Consider the following 16,530-nt stretch of genomic DNA (forward strand, 5'->3'; position numbering starts at 1 on the left):
CTTGCTTGTGAATTGCTGTAGAAGTTGAAGAGCTTTTCGCTGTACTAGCTGTAATCTTTTTCAAGTATAAAAGGCTAGAATATGTTGGCATTAGGTTACGACAATATGCAGTTTTCTCAACAAAAATATCTTGCTTACAGATATTATCCTTATCTGGCTGAAGTGTTTGGGCGCCCTTATATTAAACAAATATATCTTTATAATCTTTATCTAACATAAACAGCTCTTATATTAGTAAAATGCCACATTACATGCAGTCCAGTGTCTAGGTGCCCTTATACCACTTTTTCCAATTTTGGGGGGAAGCCAGACCCTGTGCCAGACCCTGTCCCCCGATGTCATTAGCACATGTAGAGCAGCAGCTTACTGAGTAACACATGTCTCCACTGGCATTTCAGCAGACCAAATTCCTAGTGATGCCGTGATCTCTTAATTGAAAAGGGTGATTCTACTATATATCTCTCAGGAACTCAAACTGAAGTTTATTCTAAAAAGCACAAGTGCTCATAACATATGTGTCTGCCAAATATTGACTGCCAGACACTTTACCAAGCCACAAATCTAAGTTGTTTAGCAAGCCATACCATTTGGGGTAGGGGTCATCCTTCTCCAGAGTGTGACCTTTCCTGGCATGCATAGTGCATACAGTAATGGTAATGTAATGGGATGGTATTGGAATGGAATACGCAGGGTATTCAAACAGTCCTGTGACATGTTATATGCTGTTGGTGTGATATCATATTGTAGGATTGTGTAATTCAGGCTTTTGTCTGAACTCTGAGAAGTAGAAGATTGAATGAGATGACTGTGAACTGGACACTCCCTGTGCTGAAATGGAGATTCTGAGATTCTAATTGGTTTAGCTTGACTGCCTGTTATCCACCCCCAGCTGAAGTGGAGAGTTAGTGGACAGTCAGTATAGTTAGGGAGATGGTGGACGTGGGGGGCCAGATTAGAACCTTTATCGGCCTGGTTCTGGCCCGTGGCCATATGTTAGGCCCTCTCGCCTATAATCATAGTCATACCACAATTTTGTTGCTACACTTCATTGAGAAAGCCCAATAACTATTTATCAGATGCAATACTTAGACTGAACGGGAGTGTCTTGTCAATTTCAAACTCCAATAACCCTTTAAGGATGGATATTGCACTGCTGACTCTTTTAGGACACGTCATGTTTAAACTTCAATAACCTAACAGCCGCTTAAGATATCAACCACCTTCAAATTGTGCCTGACACTAAAGAAGCGAATCTTTAAATATGTAATATGTGTATGCGGTTTCTCTCTGACACTCTCAGACAGATCTACACTACTACATCTACGAGCTATCTGCCTAGCTTGCCCACTGAGTCCGTCACAATACACATAGGTCAGCCTGTGTGTGTTTTTTCTTTGGTCATCGCTGGACAACCAATTAGAGGATAAAGCACATCATCGTCCAGCACATCCAGATGATTTAGCGGAGGTTTACCTTTACAGATACTCGCTCACACAGTATATTCACAATGTGACTCTGTTTGCATTAAACACACATCAAAGTTAAGAACCCAAAGTTGTTTCCTCTTCTACACTGTACTCTCTGCTGAGATTTCTTTGGACAGTGAAGAAACCAAGCTAATATTAATAAGGTCATAAATATTAATGACCCTCGCTTGGCTACATCCAAGAACAGTAGTATTCTCAGAATCAAAGTCATGGACTTTGGAGTCAGATATGTGCTGTTTAGTGTAATACAGCAGCAGAGAAGCCGTAAAAGCACGGGTAGTACAAAGATAAAAAGTGAAAGTTAAAGTATCTAGATATACAGGCAGCCCAGGTGCTCAACACGAAGTGGATGCATTGAGTTGATGACTTTAACAATTTAAATTTTGACAGAAAAACAAAATTGTCCTCCCAGTCTATATCTAGTCATTTACCTGTTTGGCTGAGCCACGTTCAACGCTGCTGTAAAATCCTTCGGAGAAGTCAAGTTTCTGGTGGGATTTTTATTATTATAGTCATTTTTGGCATCTTTTAATGAAGTGGTGACTTTGAGGACTTTAATTTATGTATTCATTGGATCTAACCGTGTTAGCCATATGCTTATCTTGCTTTATGCTAGCTGCTAACGCTAGCTGTGTATAGCTGTGTGTAGCTGTGTAAGCTAGCCATGTAACTGCTATTGATGGCCACTGGGAACTGGGTAGTGATGGGTGCCACAGCATTCTGCTTTTTTCTGCTGAACTTATAAAAAGGAATGAATAGACAGAAACCCCTGTAGAAACAATGAGAACTTCCCCCTGCTACTCTGATTATGTTTAGGTTATACTAACGGTTAGGTTACGTTTAGCTTATGTTCAGATTACAGTTCCTTTTAGGTGTAGTAGGTACGAACATTGTACGAACTCTCAAATGGTCTTTTAGTCACATCTGGACAAATTCGTGTTGACACCAGGCTAGACAGGTGGTAGGACTGTTTTAAAGGCTATAAGAACATAAAAAACATAATAAAAAAAAGATAATTAGACAATTTGACTGCTCCAGGTGTGTGTGTGTGTGTGTGTGTTTCTTTCTCCTAGAGTTTCCCTAGTGTGTGTACTGCCAGAGATGGGCTAAATTCTATACAGGATGATCCTAATCTTACAGATTCTTTTGCAAATGGTCCTTTAAAAATGAAGCACACTCCATTCTATTAAGCAGAATCTGAAAGGGAGACTAGCTGCAGTGGACCTTAGTGTATGTGTTCACAGTGTGCACAGACAGTTCTTTCTCTGGCTCTCTGAGCAATATCTGAAGGCTATTGTTAATACCACAACTTGGCAATGTGACATTAATCTTATTCTTCTGCATGTCCTTCTACCTTTACTTTAGAGATACAGCGCACTTCATCCGGAGCATATATTGCCATCTGGGAATGGATTTTTACCAAACATACATTAAGATTGTGAAAAAGGCAGGGGTACGTTAGAGGTAGCAGACCAGTTTATTTAAAAAAAAAAAAAAGTTATGATATTATCCAGTTCTCACTGACGTGGACAGTGGCCGTGCCGGGTCAGCTTAATTCCACATCCTGACTCTGTAGTTGTTACTTTGCTGAAGTAGGTCAATATGTATATGCAGTTAAGCACATTAGGCTCTGTAGTGATAGTAGTAGTAATAATAGTAGTCTTAATAAAATATATATATATTAAAATATATAAAATTATATATATATATAAAATATATATCAGTGTATCAAAATGTGTCCCAAGGGCTTTGTGTATAATACTAAACTTGGGTGTTCAGTGAAGCATATGTGTATATATATATATGCATGACTGACAGCCCTCTATCAGTGATCAACATGATTTGTTTGCGTTACCATGACAACACACACAGCCTGGAGACAGCCTTATTAATATATATATATATATATATATATATATATATATATATATATATATATATATATATATATATATAGTGGGGAAAAAAAGTATTTAGTCAGTCACCAATTGTGCAAGTCCTCCATCCTAAAAAAATGTGAGAGGTCTGTAATTGACATCATAGGTAGACCTCAACTATGAGAGACAACATGAGAAAAAAAATTCTGAAAATCACATTGTCTGATTTTTAAAGAATTTATTTGCAAATAATGGTGGAAAATAAATATTTGGTCACCTACAAACAAGCAAGATTTCTGGCTGTCACAGACCTGTAACTTCTTCTTTTCTTCTGTCCTCCACTCATTACCTGTATTAATGGAACCTGTCTGAACTCGTTAACAGTATAAAAGACACCTGCCCACAACCTCAAACAGTCACACTCCAAACTCCACTATGGTGAAGACCAAAGAGCTGTCGAAGGACACCAGAAACAAAATTGTAGACCTGCACCAGGCTGGAAGACTGAATCTGCAATAGGCAAGCAGCTTGGTGTGAAGAAATCTACTGTGGGAGCAATAATCAGAAAATGGGAGACCTACAAGACCACTGCTAATCTCCCTCGATCAGGGGCTCCACGCAAGATCTCAGCCCGTGGGGTCAAAATGATCACAAGAACGGTGAGCAAAAATCCCAGAACCACACGGGGGGACCTAGTGAATGACCTGCAGAAAGCTGGGACCAACGTTACAAAGGCTACAGTCAGTAACACACTACGCCGCCAGGGACTCTGCAGTGCCAGACGTGTTCCCCTGCTTAAGCCAGTACATATCTGGGCGCGTCTGAAGTTTGCTAGAGAGCATTTGGATGTCCGTGTACATGAAAGAATGAATGGGGCCATGGATTGTGAGATTGAGTGCAAACCTCCTTCCATCAGCAAGGGCATTGAAGATGGAAGGTGGCTGGGTCTTTCAGCATGACAATGATCCCAAGCACACTGCCAGGGCAACAAAGGAGTGACTTTGTAAGAAGCATTTCAAGGTCCTGGAGTGGCCTAGCCTGTCTCCAGATCTCAACCCTATAGAAAACCTTTGGAGGGAGTTGAAAGTCTGTGTTGGCCGCCGACAGCCCCAAAACCTCACTGCTCTAGAGGAGATCTGTATGGAGGAATGGGCCAACATACCAGCAACGGTGTGTGCCAACCTTGTGAAGACTTACAAAAAACGTTTGACCTGTCATTGCCAACAAAGGATAGATAACAAAGTATTGAGATGAACTCTTGTTATTGACCAAATACTTTTTTTCCACCATTATTTGCAAATAAATTCTTTAAAAATCAGACAATGTGATTTTCAGAATTTATTTTTCTCATTTTGTCTCTCATAGTTGAGCTCTACCTATGATGTCAATTACAGCCTCTCTCATCTTTTTAAGTGGGAGAACTTGCACAATTGGTGACTGACTAAATACTTTTTTCCTCACTGTATATATATATTAGTTTTACTTTGTATTGTGGCTGTGATTTCTCAGATGTTTAGGGTTTACCTAGTAACAGTGACGAGCCCATATATAGATACAAGCTAAAGCCGCAACTGGGGATACGGCTGCCCAGCGGACCTCCTCGGCTACGCTGCTGCATCAGGACCTCGGGCCATGCTCGAGCCTTAGCTTTCTAGTTTTAGCTTTAGCTCTCCAGGTTGTTCAGACTCGAAGTGAGGCAGGGCCTTGTTAGCCTTGTAATTGGTCAGGGGTATGCTTACCAAAGCCTGACCCACTTTTAGAACCGCCCATTCCATGATCTGATTGACTTGGCCTTGAACTTACTCCACAAGGGAGCGCTGTTAGCACTCCTGTAGGTTTTTGGCAAGGACCCAAACCAGCTGGACCTATGGAAGCCTGGTCAGTGGCTTTGTGTCCTTGTGTTGTTGTGTCCTTGTTTACTTTGAAGCCTCTCATTGCATAGCAGTTCTGTAACCCATGTTTTTGTGAGTTGAGGACAGCTTGGGTTTAATCTGGTCCTCTTTTCAGATATTGATCTTTCAAGAGACTACACAGCCGGCAGGCAGCCAATCTTCGAAGTCATTTCTCATGTTTTTTTTTTTTTACCCCACTAGATGAAGAAAGATTGGAGCTGTATGCATGTTTGTCAAATCTTAAGATTTGTAATCATTAGTCGAAAAGGCAACCAGACACTTTGCTTTTATAATTGACAGATCAGTTCAACCACAACATAGACAGAAAAGCAGACCATAAACAAACTACACTACACTGGAGCTTCTTCCACTTTTCAAGCGGTTTCAGACTCTTCATTTTAGTCGGGATGTGTGACCATGTCAAATGAACTCATATCAAATTGTTTGTTTGCCCATTAAACACCTGGAATCATCTCTGATTGTCGTGTTGCGAACTCCAGTGCTCAGTGGAAGAATTGTTGTACTGCAGTTATCGTCAGCAAGAATTTTTTTTTTTAGCCTCGTGTTTTATTAGTATATTGTGTTTTTTATTTAGGATATTGTTTGATGCAGTTGTAGAGGAGGCAGTTTTGCTTACTGACTGAAGCCGGTGACTTCACCTAGCAATGCACTGCATTGGCCACTGGTTTCGCCCAGCATTTCATTAGCATTGCTCTTGTAGCGTTACATTTCTACTGCAGCAACCACTGGCCTTGCCCAGCATCGGTATTGTGACATTATCATCCCAGCGCTTTATATAAAATGCATCTTCGTGCTGACTTCATGAGACTGATGATGACTGATCAGCAAGAATATCACAGGTTTGGTATTCGGTAGTAGTTAACAACACTAACAACAAAAAATAATTTTCGCCCAGCATTGCATTAGCATTGCTACTGTAGTGTTACATTTCTACTGCTGCAGCCGCTGGACTTGCCCAGCATCGCTATTGCAACGATAGCATGGCTACTGTGACAACTGCCAAATGCCTAGCATCGCTATCACAATGTTGGCATTTCTATTGGCCATTAGCATTGCTACTGCAGCATTAGCATCAGTGCCGTTCTGAAAACGTCTCATGAAATGCTTTGTCATTTTGTGCCACAAAATCTTTTTCAGAATAAAGAGCAGATATTTAGATCCAAATATATGCCTGCATTATCCACTTAGAATCCATATCCCTGATTCAGAGATTCTGATGGCATGTACCATTTGACAACCAGAGGGGCCTTGAGCATTGGTCATTATACAAGCTTATACAATAATGTGGGTTTGGATGTCTAGGGTTACGTGTAGGACGCTCGTTAGGAAGAACCAGCGCTGATCAAAACCATAGTGACTTAGGACTGAAGTGGACTTAATTACCATGGTGCATGTTTTGATTGGCACACCGGGGACACAACTTTCATGTATGTGACTGTAGTCTTTGTTTGTTAGGTACCTTAGTCATTACAGTTATAAGCTTGTACAGAAAAATGAAATTGTAAGTTGGAATATGCAGAGCAGAGTCAGGATCAGGTCATGGGGTCAGCCATGCTACAGCACTACTGGAACAAAGAGGTTGAGTACTCCCTCAAGGATGGCTGCTTATCGGACTCTGGTATCAAATCCATAACCATGTGATCAGTAGCACAGAGCGCTAACTACCAAGTCCCCACTGCCAAAGTTTAATCGTAAGAGGATCCTCCACGGCATTAGCATCCCTACCGTGCCAGCAGACGGGCCTCGGACAGCATCATTACCATGGTGGTAACATCACTACCATGACAACCGCCGTTCTCGCCCAGCATCCTAACCACTGCCAAACCCAGGTATCAGATCCATGGCATCTGTAACAATGAGCTTTAACCACTGAGTCACCTCTGGCTAGTTGCATATTGTTAAATCTGGTTGTTGGAGTGTACGCAGCCTCCAGTGACCGTTTCATCTTTACCATAAATTTAACCGTGATTTTAAAACCTGAAAATTGCTTGATTCACACTTGTTAGATCTAATAGAATTAGTATTAGCAATAATATCAGATATGGCACCACAAAAAAAAAAGAAAATGATGGTATTACTGGAACATGCAGCAATTCATGTACTGGAGTGGATGAACTTATAATTATGTGCACTGATGTAAAATGATGTAAAATGCTTAGAGTGTTTATGCTCCGTTTAACATATTGACATTTGTCACTGGGTGCTACTGATACAGTAGAAAAGCTTACCTAGTGCAGTATGCTATACTGCAATTTTATGGTTGATGTAACCATTATTTGAAGGAGCTGACCCGTATCTGCGTGGTTTTGTGCTTTGCGCTATTGCCACATGACTGGCAGATTAATATTTGCATACTGCAGCCCTCACTACACAGTCCCTATGACCAGTTGTGGTCATTTCAACTCTGAAAATCGATTTAAGACAAATGCTATTTTCAAATGCCATCAATGTGAAAGTAATTAATGAGGTCCACCATGGCCGTGCTCTTTGCTGTATTTAGCATGTGTTTTGCTCAGCAGCATTTGGGTGCTAAAATGTCCATAAATAACATACACCATAGAAAACCATAACTCACAATAAAAGCTAAAATTCTAATAGAAGGAGCAAAAAAATTATATTAATTATTGTTAATAAATTTTTATGGTTAACTATATTAACCAGCATTACATGTAGCAGTAGTTTCCATCCATTGTCAGAAGCAGCAGCATAAAAAAAGTAAAAGATAAAGCATCCAGATATACAGGGAATCCCAGCGCTTTATATAAAATGCATCTTCGTGCTGACTTGAGACTGATGATGACTAATGGTGGGAGTGTGTAATTGCACTGAGCAGGCAGAAGAGTACTTATAAAACGTGCATTGTGGTGTGGTCTCAGTTCAGAGCGAATTAATCTAAACACTGCAAGTTTACATATGGTCATATAGTTTCTTTGGTCTGACAGTGGGAGAGTGAGCAGATGAAGACTGAGTTTGCTGTTCTGATTTCTCCAGGTTTGCAGTAGCTCTCGCAGTAGCTGTTCTGTTTGTATCAGGACCATTAGCAGTGCTGTGATTTCAACAGTGGGTCCTGTTTTAGAGGCTGTGCATGTGATGAGTATGTAAAAGCCTGACATGGCCAGGAAAACACCCACGGAAACCTACCAGACCACTCTGTCTGGTATTAGAATGAGTATATTAGGCTATTGCAGGGATGGTCGTACAGCACACTGATACCAATTATTACCCCCCCCACACACATTTTTTGCCTCTTCGTACTCAGAAAGACTACTGCTTTCAATTAAAATAAAATATATCTTAAGGACTGCTGCTTTAAGTGATGCCTCAAAAGAACCACTTTTGATAAGGAACCGTGTTTGTAATCGAGATGTGTGAGTGTGAGGTAGGGTTGGAAGGTATAACGATAATGCCGTATACCGTGGTATTTAAAAATGTTGACAGCATCTAAATTGTGAGAATTACTGTGTCTGTCAGATTTCAGTTCTGCGTCTATTTAGTACACGGCCAAACAAGCTCATATACCCCCCCCCCCCCCCCCCACAAGCTGTTTGAGAGCCACAGGGTAGGGGTGTTTTGGGTGCTCACAGATTGGTGATGATGGATGTAGTTGCTTGTTTTGCGACGTTCTGTGTTTGACTAAAAGCCAGAGCAAGCAAAGCTGGATAAAGCAGTCTACTGAACGTGCCTGAAAACAATCGAAACACTGCCAAGACCATTCACTCGACACTGCACTCTCAGATATGAGGCTTTATCCTCTAAACGTGTGCGATTTGGGCCTCAGTTAGCTGGAACACAGTCTGTGCCGTGGGGTTTAGCTTGTTAGCTACAAGTCCAAACACAGCAGAACCGGTCTCTCATTTCACGTTTCTGTTCCTCAACACTTCAACACTACTGGACACTTGTGACGATAGCTCAGCTGCGCTGGGATGTCTGATTGTCTAGCTAGCTAAGCGAAGGCTTAGCTAGCGAAAAATTTATATTTTTAAAATATTAATTTCACATTGCGCTGTGTTCATTTAGTCTGTGACCCTGTGAGCAAACTAACCTTTGAATTTGATTAAAAATATAATAATGCAGTATTAGATTGTACATAAGCCACATGAACGCTGAGCCATCTGCTCTCCCACACAGTAATATCGCAGTATACTATTTCTATATTTTGAGATATGAAAAAAGCAGATACCCCTCCCCCCCAAACTTGTGGGTGTGAAGAACATTTTAAAGGCTTAAAGAACCTCCATTTGATGTAAATGTTCTTTACCATTTTAAAGGTTCTTCACGTTATTCCCATACAGTAATACCACAGTATACTATTTTGCAATGGTATGGGGGAGGTATCTGCTTTTTTCATACCACCCAACCTTAGTGTGAAGGACCTTTTAAAAGGCTTAAAGAAATAACACTTGTAAATGTTATTTAGACTTTAAGGTTTTTTTTTATGACACACAGGTTTGTTCAGACACACATTTCTATGTTGAAACGAAAAAAAATTGTTTTTCTATGGCATCACTTATGACCCTTTTGTAGCACCTTTATTTTTAAGAGTGTAGGGTTTGAGTCCTCAGCTGGGGAAACGCATCACGCCACACCAATAAGAGCCAAATCCTGTAATTGTAAACAACTTGGTCAATCTGTTTTTTTTTTCTCAATCTGACTGAATGAGCCACGCTCAGAGCTGCTGTAGAAATACTCACCATGCCGCCCACGTAATCCTCATTTATGAATGTTAACCTCACGTTAAATTTGGCAGCGCATTTTCTGAATCTCGCCCACCGTTTTGTGTACGTATTCCACAAGTAATCACCAGGACCCATCAGGATAACAACAAACATAACGACCAAATCCTTCCTTTCTTATACAGGTTAGCAAATGAAGAACCACCACAGCACTTTATGTAAGCAATGGCCCCAATCACTGACTTCATTATTTTTTCAAGATTTGTTTTATTTGAGAAAAAAAAATCAAATAGTCCACAATTGTGTGTAAGTGTAGAAATCGTTTTTTTTTCTGAATATTTTCTAGTACATTCATGACACTTTTACTTCAAAGGGAAAAAATCTTTGAGCTTGGCACTTAGAAAACAACCACGAGGAATTCTTTTTTTTATTCGTTTAGAACCAAATTTACAAAGCCATTCAAACAGTCTGTATATATATTTTGTGTTTTGTTTTAATAACGTCTCTCAACCGAACGTCCAAAAACAAAAAATCAAGGATATTCAAAATACACTTTGACTTCACCGCAGTGTCTCATTATTTACAAATATGCACAGTTTAGGAAAGTCAATGTCTCTGTCCTAACAGCCATGTGTTTTCATCTGTATTATAAAAAGAACAAGGAAAGAAAAAAAAAACAAAGTACTTGTTCCTTTTTTGACACGTTTTCTCATCTGGTCTTTACACCGTCTCTCGGCCTGTACCAGACCTCCGTCCTCCGTCTGTGATTGGATGGTTTGGGCTGGCAGGCAAAGTTGCGGCTTTATAAATTGTTTTTTTTCTTTTTTTTTTTTTTTCTCTCAAAAGGTGAATGTGATGACCGGCCAGCTCAGATAGAAGTCCCGTGGCTCGAGTCGATGGCTTCCGGGATGGCTCCTCCGGGCACTGCTTGGTAGGCGATAGGCATGGGCGTCTTCACTGGACTCTGGCGGAAAAGGCCACCGTTGGGGGCCCGGTGCTTGCAGCGCATGGAAGGGGGCAGGGTGGAGCTGCTGAGGGGGAGGGGCAGGTTGCGCCCAGGCAGGCGCCCCATCCCGGGACCCTCCTGCAGGAAGGAGGTGACAGACATGCCCCCTGGAGGAAAGTCTCTCACGGCTTCCTGCGAGCCCTGCCGCTGGCGCATGCCGGCCAGACTGCCCATGCTGCCCATGCTGCCCATGTCCAGCGCCGAGATCTCGAGAGACTGGCCGGGAAGCTGCTTGTGCGCTAGGTCGTCATCTATCAGGCCAGTGAGGCGCTGGTGAACCTGCTCCAGATTCACCTCTTTGTCCTGAGAGAGAGAGAGCGAGAGAGTGAGAGAGAGAGAGGTAAGTTGGGAGAGTAAGTACATGGGCTACGAGTAAAAAGTAGAACTGTGAAGATGCAAAAATCTGATGCCGATTTAGATGCATTAATTTTAAATTATTATAATTATCATTTAATCAATTATGATTGTGATAAAGTATATTTGCAATTCCATAGACTTAAATATGCTCTGGGTGTTTTTAATGCCTTTATTTCAATACTTTCAGTAGTTGTTTTTGTACATTTACAAAACATAGCATTCAAAAGTTTCGGCACCCCTGGTCAGAATTTCGTAATATGAATAGTTAAGTAAGTAGAAGTAGAACTCCAAAATACATAATAAATAAAAGTTTTAATCAGGATTAGTGTATGATTTATGATTTGTACAACTATAGACTGAAAAAAGGAGCGGGCCAACAAACAAACCCACCCGAGATTTGAGCTGTCCAATAACTTTTACCCAGGTCTCAAACCTTAGTTGGCTTGTAAAGTTTCGTGATTCCAAAGATTTTATAAATGCTTCTCAAAGCATGTCCCAACAGTCTGCAGGCATGGGCTTCTTAAAGCAGCTGCTTAGCACTTTAACAATTATAGTAATCGATGCACACAAAGCAGAAGGCGGCTGTAGGGAGATAGCAAAGTGTTCTGAGGAAGCCGTTTCCAGTCAATAATGTAATTAAGAAATGACAGTTAACGAAAACGTGGAGGTCAAGTTGATGACTGGAAGATTTAGTAGACTCTGGAGTGGTGGTGCACTGTTCTACAGAATGTTGTGGTCACAACGAGCAAATATATGCCTGGAGAAAAAATAGATGCAGAATTTCATGAAAAGAACACCCCTCCAAATGTTAAGCTACGGGGATGGCTCGATTATGCTCTGGGCAGCAAGTGGCAAAGCAAACATTTCACTGGCAGAGAATGAATTCAGCTGAAAACCAGTAAATTCAGAAATATCACACTGGCTGTAAACAATCTGATGAAAAGGGCTGCCCTAATGTTTGCATGCCACTATAGCTGTTTCTTAGTCTTCATTTTTCTGTTGAGTTTTTGGAAGCTTGATATTTCATAGCTTGTTTCTGCAGACCCCATAATGACCGTTCCACTGGTAGAATCGACATTTTCTGTGTGCTGCCCTATTTTTTGCTATATAACATATGCATGAGACTAATATGTTGTGTACGCTGTACTAATTTTAGCCTGTTTATCTGAATTTTTCTCTGCACTATTAAAAATCTGAATTTTTAATAGTGCAGTTAGGAGAAGAGGGGAAAATGGACTAAGGGAATGAGAAAACTCAAAAAAAAAAAGTTCGGATGTTCAGATGAAATTGCTGTTTCTCACTGGATCCTTGTGGTCTTCTGATCCTTATTACCTATTCAAGTACTTCACATTCTAACCTAATTGGGAAACTCGACAAGCTCCAATCAAATCAACTATTAGATAGACTGGACACAAATGGACGACTCTCCAGATACAGCGCATCCTGTTCCTCTATAAGATCAACGGGTGATTAATGATGATGAAGATGAAATGCTACACCTGGATGCACAAGTTATAAATTAAATATGATAAGGCAGTATTTATTGTGTCTAGATGGGAAAATGAGAAGCTGGTATTAATTTATTGATGCGGTCATTAATTAGTAATGTTTTCACACCGTGTTCTGTGGAGTCTGCGTTTGGGAGTTTTGTGACATTGTATCTTATTAATTTGGTTTGGATCGTCTAACATTGACAGCAGCTTAAGCAATTTGTTACTTTTACATTTGTCACTGTTAATGCCAAAAAATGAGGAGTATAAAATTCATATACATTACTTTAAATGCATTCTTGATAAAAATTAATCATTCTACCCATAAAGTTGCATGGAAATGGAGCTGTTAAATGTCTAAATACATCACAGTCAGTAAGGCTTCTGCTGCAAAAACGATGAGTAAGGAGTCAAGTGTTGAAGCGGTCGGATTATGCTCATGGTAGACACTGTTGACTTATTGCTGGAAAAGGAAAACTGCATTCTCTGAGGTTGTGTTCCCATATTTGAACTCTGCCTTAGCTATCTGATGCAGAGTTCACTTGAAAGCAGGCTGAGATTAATGGAAGACCACAGTGCGGTTATTTACTGTGCCACCATGTACAAGTGGTGTGTTCAGACCTGTCCAAACAAACCTAATTAAAGAAAAAAAATTATCTGATCGCACCACACAGGTAAGGAGGGAAATTGCCCTAATTAACAGTATCTGACCTACACCTGCTCTGTTTGGCCGGAACTGATTTGCGAACACTGATGAAACTGACAGAAAGTGAACAAATGCACGGATGAGCCCAAACATAGGTAAAGCGAATAACGTTGATTATTCCATAACATTGGTGCATGTCAAGGTCTGGAATGTATGTTCAACAGTAACCAAGCAGCCGATTCTAGTAGTCTGCATGTCTGGTATAGAAGAAATGGTCAGGCATGAAGAGCTGAGTTGTTATGGCCAGTCGACTGTCCTGGAACATCACCAAAACAGTAAGGCATGGGGTGATTCGGACAGGGTGCTGGGCACCCAAGACTCATTGATGTCAGGGCAGTAAAGGTTGTACCATATGGGTGGAACCGACAGTAGGGCTGCAGTAGCACAAGTCTTGAGAGGGATGCTACCTACCACAAAAGGGCAATGGGCACAAAGACATCTGGACTGGACCTTGGAAAAATGGAAGGTGTCCTGGTCTGATGGGTCATTGACTATTAGCTAATGCTCAAGCTGCTATTCATTGGGGCCTATTATTGTAAAATGTTACCAGATATCTGAGTCTCTGTCTGTGGTAATGTAATCAAAACAGCATTTGCTTACATTGGTACGTTCAATATAGTAGAATATATAACCGGAGGGCATGGACAGCAATATTCAGAATAATCAGAGCGAACACCAAATGGCTTCCGATGGATTGCAACAGTCTATGCAGAGTAAACGAGGGACAGGAAAGAAAACCTCCCTCTGCACATGACCCTACAGTCAGGGTGCCCAATGCCAGCTAGAGGGGTAGCAGTGAGTAGTAGTAGGGGTAGTAGTTGACTGTGGAGCAGTAAAGCTGCATCCTTTGGAGTGATGGCGCTCAATCTAATACATTTGAGCTGAGTTGGAGTGGCATGTGTGATTCAGAAGTGGTGTAAAGCCTTTTTCCAGAAGACTAGAGCCTGTTACTAAACTAATAAGGTTAGACTCCTTATTAATACCCTTCTTTCTAGAAGAATGGTTGCATGGGCAGATGTCTACAAACAAATAAGGTTTCTTATTTTGTCTGAAAGAGTAGACTCCTAGATCTTTCTCCTGGTTTCTGGCCATCCACTTTGTTTAGTACTATGCAAAAGCCAGAGGCCACCTGTTACTGAAAAACAAAGCATTATCCCTCCTCCACCAAACTTTACAGTTGGCACAGTGCAGTCAGGCAGGTAACATTCTCCTGGCATTTACCAAACCCAGACTTCTCCCTCAGACTAGAGCCAGAGAAGCGTGATTAGTCACTCCACAGTCTCCACTGCTCCAGAGCCCAGTAATGGTGGTATGCACCCCACACTTGGCATTTTGCTTGATGTGATGTAAGGCTTGCATGCAGCAGCTCGGCCATGGAAACCCATGACATAAAGCTTCCAGGAGCACACGTTTTGTGCTGATGTTAAATATAGAGGAGGTATGGAATGCAGTTATTGAGTTAGCAAGTGTTGGCGACTTATGCTTTATGCGCCTCAGTACTCTGGGTTGACTGGAGTTCAGAAAGTAAGTCATCGCTAAACCCCACAGATGTTAATGTCCATGCTTCCACTGTGAAAAGATTACTTAACACTGTGGATCTAAAGAATGTGGAGCTGCTCAAGAAGCTCTTACTGAGAAAAGCAAATGGACAGTTATCAAACAGTCTATCGTTCTTGGAGTTCAGATTTCTTCATCATCAACATCATGTGTTTGGGAGGAGTTGGGTGGTGAGAAGCAGACACGTCCAAGTCTAAACTTTGGAGGTGTACACCTTCAAAGTGAGTCAGCTTAACTAAATGGAGGTTGCCTCACTAAACACTAAGGGTGTGTTTATACTTGTCAGCTTTTGTTCGATTAACATGAACCCTGGTGTGATTGCTCTGTTAGCACGGTTTGTTAGAGTAAGTGTGAACGCTGCCTTTCCAACTCTGGTGTGACAGACACAAGTGGCCCCCTGAGCAGGTGCGCTTTGGTCTGTTCTAAACAAACTCTGACACGGGCATGGGTTCACTCCTGCCTGCAAAATCTAGAACCAACCCTGCCCACTCACTCCACCAACGCCCGTATCTGTCTGCTTCCTCACAGGTGAGTCTTGGTGCAGACCTGCCCACGGTTCTGTGCTTTAACTTCTTAGTGGGGCTGTGTCCCAAACCACACACTACAGCGTTTTAAAATAGTAGTGTAAGGGTAGTTGCCTCAGTAAAGCGTAAGATGCGGCCACAGAAACTGTAAATTTACAGCTGTAACGTACAGCATTCTGTGAACAAATCCCTAGTGTACTTAACTAAAGTCGTGGTTTAGTACTCATATCAAGACGACATGACATAACACACTCTAAGACATTATGCACACTTTGATAGTTGTTTTTTTTTTTTCCAGATGCCAACAATGACTGAAATTGTAATAAGCTGGTGGTTTCTGACTATTGCATAGTACGGTATATGTGAAGAAGAAGCCAGAAAGGAAAGTTAAGTAAGGTAGTAACAATAGCAGTAACATGATCATGCCTGCATGATACAGCAATCAATCAGTGAGTAGCCTGGAGTGGCCAGCAATAGACAGGTAGAGAAGAGGACTTCCTAACCTTTGTGGCAGGTCGAATAAGCAATGCACTGGCTTCCTCGTTGCACACACTTTAGTTTAGGGATCCAGGTTCAGCCTTTAGCATGTATAGCCTATGTGTGGAAAGACCAGCCCATATCATGGGCATGGAGAAATGCTAGCATGCATGTTAAAGCAACAGGGCTGAAATGAACGATTCAATGGGTGATTACACACAGTAAAAAGGCCAATAAAGCCAGGGTGCTCGAGTCTAAAAATACCATATCCGTCGTCCATGATGACAATAATTGTGCCTTCCCTCAAATGTCAACTGCACAATGCTACCCCATGCCCATCCAAATTACAGTGCGACGGCTGAACCAAGATACACTCCATTAGAAAATTAAAGAAAAAAAGAAAAATGCACGTGAATCCCCTCTTCCTTCTCTCCTGAGCAAATAGAAGGCTGTAAGGAAGTTT

General features: G+C 41.3%; 1 protein-coding gene across 2 annotated transcripts in view; it reads right to left on the minus strand.

The window, feature by feature from the left end:
* Positions 1–10,248: 10,248 nt before the first annotated feature.
* grid1a (glutamate receptor, ionotropic, delta 1a) overlaps positions 10,249–16,530 on the minus strand; it is a 503,065-nt gene continuing 496,783 nt past the window's right edge. Inside the window, exon 16 of one of the 2 annotated variants that reach the window (XM_072689929.1) lies at positions 10,249–11,259. In XM_072689929.1, coding sequence (XP_072546030.1) covers positions 10,819–11,259 — 441 coding nt within the window. In that variant the 3' untranslated portion in view covers positions 10,249–10,818. The remainder of the gene's footprint in view (positions 11,260–16,530) is intronic. The other variant, XM_072689930.1, reaches the window with a different exon arrangement.

Source organism: Salminus brasiliensis, chromosome 10 (genome assembly GCF_030463535.1).
Source record: "Salminus brasiliensis chromosome 10, fSalBra1.hap2, whole genome shotgun sequence".
NCBI lineage: Eukaryota > Metazoa > Chordata > Actinopteri > Characiformes > Bryconidae > Salminus > Salminus brasiliensis.